This window comes from Poeciliopsis prolifica, unplaced genomic scaffold, assembly GCF_027474105.1.
Source record: "Poeciliopsis prolifica strain line A6 unplaced genomic scaffold, Auburn_PproV2 SCAFFOLD009, whole genome shotgun sequence".
Classification (NCBI taxonomy): domain Eukaryota; kingdom Metazoa; phylum Chordata; class Actinopteri; order Cyprinodontiformes; family Poeciliidae; genus Poeciliopsis; species Poeciliopsis prolifica.
This window is the reverse complement of record NW_026562384.1, coordinates 5,841,399-5,847,924: the sequence shown is the minus strand read 5'-3', so window position 1 is coordinate 5,847,924 and position 6,526 is coordinate 5,841,399. Positions and strand designations below refer to the sequence as shown.

Sequence of the window (6,526 nt, the reverse complement as noted above, 5' to 3'; positions counted from 1 at the left end):
AACACACGGCACCCACAAGACACATGGTCCTTATCAAAACCTGCGGTCATTTATTAGCTTAGTCACGTCTGACGCAGGTTAATTGTATTTATTAGTGCATAATGTTTGTTCCAAAAGAAAACAATTCAGTTAAGGATTTGCCGGCGTCGCAGAGATGGGTTAGGTTCTATAAGCTGCGCGTCAAGGTTTGGGCATCTTACGGCACACTTCACAAATGTGGCCTTTAGAGGCAAGGCGAGGGGGAAAAAATGTCATTACTGAAAGAAAATTTCGTTCTGTAGTCGAGCCCAAAATGTCGCAAGAAGAGCTCAATCTGAACAAATCAGCCCCGTAATGAAACATGGCGATGGCAGCATCATGCTGTGGAGATACTGCTCTGGTTGAGGAACAGGAAGCCAAATGAAAGAAAGACAGGCGCATGTAAATCAGTCAAAGTTCACGTTCAAGCACGAATAGCAGTGAACCACCACCACCACCAACAACAACAACAACAACACGTTTTACTAATTTCTGGCAAACACAAAATTTTACCGTAAAATACTGGCAAATACAGCTGCTGGTATTTTTACCGTAAATTAAGAGACGTGTTTTTTTTTTTTTTTTTTTTTTTTTATCATTTTTTTTTTTTTTACAGCGCAGAGCTACAGTGTTTTTCATCAACGCACATCCAGGTGTTTGAACGAACCAGTTCAAGTCGAGATCGACATGTAATTAAGTTTTAAAGATGGCGGACGCTCTTCATCCAGATTGGGCGAATCTTCCAATGGAAAACTTTTGGCGTTTGTGCAAAGCAATCGAGATGTGTTTTTTTTTTCTGCTCTGTCACATAAGTTCTCAGTTTAACTTTTTTTTTTTTTACATAAAAAAAACGTGAAAAAATTTAAAAAAAATCTTTTGACGCACTGAACATGCCGTGTGGCATCCCTTCACGTCATAGAACAAATGCATTAGATTCATCTCCCCTTCCTCCCTGCGCCTCCTCCTCACTGCGTCACAGCCAGGAGAGAGAAAGAGAGAGAGGCCCAGAAACAAGAAAGAAAAAAAACTCTGGAGACAAAGCTGACATCCAAAATGCACACTTCACTCAAGTTCAGTCTGGTTGACCAAACTAACACTTAAAACCAGTAAATATTCCCAGGCAGGAAAGTCTTTTTTGTTGTTGTTGTTGCTTCCACATGACAGATTCATAGTTGTTTTTTTTTTCCCCTCCCTCCTTTCTCGTGCGTCTTTTTGGCAATGTTTCCCAGCCCCAGCACGTCCACACCCTTCTCTGTCAAGGATATATTAAACTTGGAGCAGAATCCCGACGTGATGGTATCTTCTCTTGACATTTCGCCGCGCATGGACTGCTCTGCCACCTCATCCTGCATGCTGGCCCGCCTGAAGCAGGAGCCCCTCCGGGACATGTCCGCCGCCTCCTACTTCTCCTCCTCCTCCCTGCAGGACATCCGAGACAAGACCGGCGGAGGCAGCTTTGCGCCTACATTTTACGGCAAATCGTGCGCGGGGATGGAAACGGAGAGGGGTGCGAAATCAGACGCGTTTGAGGAGAAAGGAAGAAAAGGTGAGCAGATAATAGCGCGCAAAAAAAAATAATAATAAATAATAAAATTAAAAAAAAATGAGGGCACCTTACTTTGAAGAAGTCGCAGTGGAACGAGCACCAAGAAGGAACTGAGCAGGTGAATACAAACAAGCAACACGACTTCTAACAAATAGATGAGCGGAATTGGCGTAAAAAAAATCGTATTCCTCACCCGCAAATGCGCCATTGCGCTGTAAAAATAAACTATTAGGAATTATTCATAACGTGAACTTTTCATCAACTGCGTCTCTTGGCAAATATGAAGTTGAAGAAAAGCGTGGCTGACGTCCAACTGAATGAAATATGTCCTCCCTGTCATTAAGACTTTCAGCTGGTATGGACACATTCAGGTTGAGTTATGAACGAAGACATCGATTCTGTGAAGGCTGAGAACTTTCATAGGACTTGTAGATGTGGGGAAATCCGTTTTAGAGTCAGAATGTTTATTATTCTTATTTTTAAAATGATTTCCAACTTTCAACTTATTTAGCAACAACACGAATGTCCAAAGTAAAACACGAGCTTCTCTTATGTCTGATAATGTGGCGTCGATCCAGCTGATCTCGCGGGTTTTCGTCGCACATTAAGGCAGATTATTCTGATCGAGGATTTATAAACATATGCTTCCGACCTGTTTTCATTGTATATGTTTGGTTCTTTATTCTTATTTTTGATATTTAGTCGCCTGATATTTGATATTTAAATATCGCCTTCTCTAAAGATTAAATGGGTAAAGAAAAAAAAAAAAACATTTAATTCATTTAAGAATTCTATTGAATTAATCAGTTTTCGTAATTTGAATCTTAGCAATTTGTTCAAATGTTTAAAATGAATTTAAGTGTCTTTTTAGCTGCAAACCTTTTATGATTCTGTTCACTAAAATGAAACAATGTATGCAAACGGATTAAATCATGATTAAGTTTTATTATTAGTGATCAAATCAACATTTGATCATGCTGATTCCACACCATCAGCATATCCAAACGCAATACAGTTTTGCGGAAACTTGCATTCCCGTATTTATTTTTGCTCTTTCTCGTCTGGGCTTCCAGATGATTTCCGGGCCCCTGCAGGAGCCGGGCCTCTGGAGGACGCGAAGACCGAGGAGCTGGAGCGGCCCAGGCCTCGGAGGCGCAGGAAGCCGCGGGTCCTCTTCTCCCAGGCGCAGGTGTACGAGCTGGAGCGCCGCTTCAAGCAGCAGAGGTATCTGTCGGCCCCGGAGCGAGACCACCTGGCCGGGGTGCTCAAACTCACCCCGACCCAGGTGAAGATCTGGTTCCAGAACCGGAGGTACAAGTGCAAGCGGCAGAGGCAGGACCAGAGCCTGGAGATGGTGTCCCTGCCGCCGCCCAGGCGGGTGTCGGTCCCGGTGCTGGTGCGGGACGGGAAGCCCTGCCTCGCCGGGGAGGCGGCCGCCTACAACCCTTCCTACGGCGTGGGCCCCATCAATCACTTCGCCTACAACAACTACCCGGCCTTCGGCAACTACACGGGGCCCGGATGCAACACGAACTACGCGTGCAGTTATCCCGTCGGCGCCGTGCAGACTGTGCAGGGCCCGTCCGGCACCGGGAGTTACGTGAACTTCGGGGTGGGAGACCTGAACAACGTCCAGAACTCGTTTCCTCCCAGCGGCGGAGTGTCCTCGCTGCACGGCATCAGGACGTGGTGACAAAACCATCCCGGAGCAAAGTTTGGTGGAGCGGATTCTGAGACTGCATGCGGATTCCTGAAGGCGTCCAACACAGAGAGGAGGATTTATGTAGCTCTAGCTGAACCTTTTGGGTTGTTCTTGATTTTAGCACCAGGTTGTTGTTTTATTGTTGTTGTTGTTGTTTTCCTCCCCTAAGTAACTAAGACGTCAATTTATGGCGCACTGTGTAATTTCTCCTTAAATGATAGTAGTAGTAATAAAAAAAAGGTGGAAACATAAACTCACATATTCTACTTTTATTTTGAATTTCAAATTTGTCATAACATTATTATTATTATTATTATTATTATTATTATTATTATTATTATTATTATTGTAACTCTTAGTCCTGTCCACTGAGAAGTTCTGCTTGCCAGCAGGTTGTAGCTGAACAGATCAACTACGAGTTTAAATTCCTGCTCTCACACAGACACTTTTTTCATCACAGTCTTGCAGTAATTTTTCACCTTCACTGAGTCTTTATGCTCATTCACAATACAGCCCTTGAAAACATGTCGGCCTTCAAGAACAATGGCTGAGCAAGACAAGATTTTCAGTCTAATTCTAATCAAAACAAATTAGCTTTGATTAGAATTTAACTTTTAAATTCAGAGAATTTAAAAGTTAATCCAATGTTACGTTTACAAATGAGATTTTTGGTTAAGACTTTGAATTTTCTATAGTTCCTAATATAGGAAATTAGGAACTAATTTTACAGTGTAGACATACATTGTTTTGGACATGTGGCTTGTATTGTGGAAAATAAGTAAAAGTTAAGAACCGTCATGACTGTGGATGTGAAACTTGCCGCGACTGAGCAGGAACTCAAGTTTTATAGACAGACTTGCTTAGCGAATGTTGTAGTCAAACCTGCCAGCAAAAGGAGCTCCGTATGAGGCAGCCCCTGCAAAGGAACGGGATACGAAGGCTCACCTTCCGCTTTTATGGAACACGCATCTAAAAAAATACGTCACAGTTTCAGTCTCATTTTCAACCTTAAGCAGAGCTCTCCGATTATTTGTGTGTGTGTTGGTGTTTTTTAGCACAGGAAGACAACACAGATGAGCAAAATCATTTTGCAATCAGTTAAAATCTATTTGACTCAACTGAGGGTCTATCAGGGGCTGCACAGTGGCGCAGTTGGTAGCACTGTTGCCTTCAGCAAGAAGGTCCTGGGTTCGATTCCTGGCCTGGGGTCTTCATGCATGGAGTTTGCATGTTCTCTCTGGGTACTCTGGCTTCCTCCCACAGTCCCAAAACACGACTGTCAGGTTAACTGGTCTCTCTAAATTCTTCTTAGGTTTGTGTGTGTGTGTTCTTCTGTGTTCGCTGTAGATCGACCCCACGAGGCACCAGGGTGTTAGAAAATGGATGGACGGGGGTCTTTTGTCTTCACAGCTTCCATACTTCCAGGTCAGAAAGTATTAAAACGCTTGAAGAAAATGTATGCAATGTATTCATCCAACAATTTGCATTCCCAATGTTCCTTGGATTTGAAATAAAATCGGTGACTGAGAAGGAACTAATTAACGACATCCTGACAGAATGAACTATAAACCCTCATAATGGAGATTAGTGGCTGTTAAAAACCCTGGCATGGTTCATGTCAGGTTAAAATGTTCAAGTGGCTGTTGGAAAGCTTCAGTCATTTTTACTTAAACAAGGTGAAAAGGTTGTTAAAGGTTTAGTCGTTTTTACAGCCGGCTGTCAGCCAACTTCGCTCTGTACACAAACGCTTAGAGGCCGCTGGGGGCAGAGCCGGCTGCCGGTCGTGACCTTGACCCGTAATAAACCTTTGACGACAACTTGAAATGTACAAATTCTCACACCGAAAAGATTTTTAAAAAAAGACAACAAAATCTATTGTTGGCATTTCAGGTGGACTTGCAAATCTTAAAGAGTTTCTTGCACACACTGAGAATTAGGTTTGAGTACAGCTTAATTTAAAATAATTTATTTTAGCTGGACTCGGCAGCAGGAATGTGTGATTTATGGACTTTAGCACAAGTGTTTCTGGCTATTAATGTGTCTGCATACAGCCAAAGCTTGACAAAAGCATTCCTTCAAAATTCAAACTTAACCAATGAATCACAATGTGTTTAGTGATTTGTGCTCCTAAGAAGTAGGCTAAACACGGCTTTTATGCAATCATGTTTTAAAAAGCAAACAACGAAACGACAGTAGAAAAATCAGTCAAAAAGCAAAGTTAATCCAATTTCTTTGACAGATGAAATAAATCTTTACAACTAAGATTTATTGTAACAGTTTGCAAACATCTATCTGAATAACACTGAAATGGGATGGTTACTTACCGACATTCTGCATGTCTAAAGCAAGTTAAAAACCTTTCAAGTGTGTTCAAAACATAATTATTCAACTAAATTAGTTGGATTTGAAATAATCATGAAGGTAATTCCGGTTTATCCTGCTTGCTGAAAAGAAACAAATAAAAAGGAGGCTTTTGATTGAAGTATATAATGTAACATCATATTATTGTTTTCCCTGACAACCGGCGACGGTGTGCAGTTTTCAGGGTTAGGAAGCTTAGTTTGTAGAATAGTTTGACTTTAAACTAGCAGCTAAACTAGTTGGAAACAAACTTACATTTTTTGCTCTAGCACAGAAACATTTCTAACCACAAATTGTAGGACAGCTCCTTTCGGTGAATGGATGAGTTCATCCATAACACAACCCTTATAAACACGGCAGTCCACTGGCACCATGTGGATCAGAGGCAGAGCAGGAGCCTCCTCCATCAGTCCTGTTCACGATTTCATATTAGCTTCAGGGGCTTGAAGAGCATCATCACAAAATGAATAACACTTATTTTTCAGGGGAAACGATTCCCAAAGCAGTGCAAATGGATTTCACCTCAGGAAAACTCTGCGTGTCAAACAAGCGAGGAGTTGCTGAAGTTTCGGTTCGGTCCGCCTCTATGTTTAGCGCGCGGGGAAATGTGCTCCCCTTTGTGCTCTTCAGAGACCCTGACCCACTTGTCGAGATACAAACGAAACCACTCCATTAACAATATCTCTGTGCTAAATGGAAGAATAGTCTAATTTGCTCAACAGAGAGCTCCAGGCCTCATCTAAGTGTCCAGGAGAGGAGAGGAGCAGGCTCGGCCCAACTGCCTCCACTTCAGATGAGAAGGAGACGCTTACGCATCTCTCAGGTCTCTTCACACGTACTCTGTCTGTCATCCTCTTTAAAACAATACACGCAACTCTGCAACGCAATACAAAGATAAA

General features: G+C 42.3%; 1 protein-coding gene across 1 annotated transcript; it reads left to right on the top strand.

The window, feature by feature from the left end:
* The first annotated feature begins 1,236 nt into the window (after positions 1-1,236).
* On the top strand, positions 1,237-3,396 carry nkx2.5 (NK2 homeobox 5). Its single transcript, XM_055034554.1, has 2 exons — positions 1,237-1,564; positions 2,638-3,396. The coding sequence occupies exons 1-2, from the start codon at positions 1,237-1,239 to the stop codon at positions 3,255-3,257; spliced, it is 948 nt and encodes a 315-aa protein (XP_054890529.1). The 3' UTR covers positions 3,258-3,396.
* The last annotated feature ends 3,130 nt before the right edge of the window (positions 3,397-6,526 follow it).

Coding starts and splice junctions, on each gene's coding strand:
- nkx2.5 (XM_055034554.1), top strand. CDS start 1,237: ATGTTTCCCAGCCCCAGCACGTCCACACCCTTCTCTGTCAAGGATATA. Junction 1,565..2,637: donor TGAGGAGAAAGGAAGAAAAG/GTGAGCAGATAA, acceptor CTGGGCTTCCAG/ATGATTTCCGGGCCCCTGCA.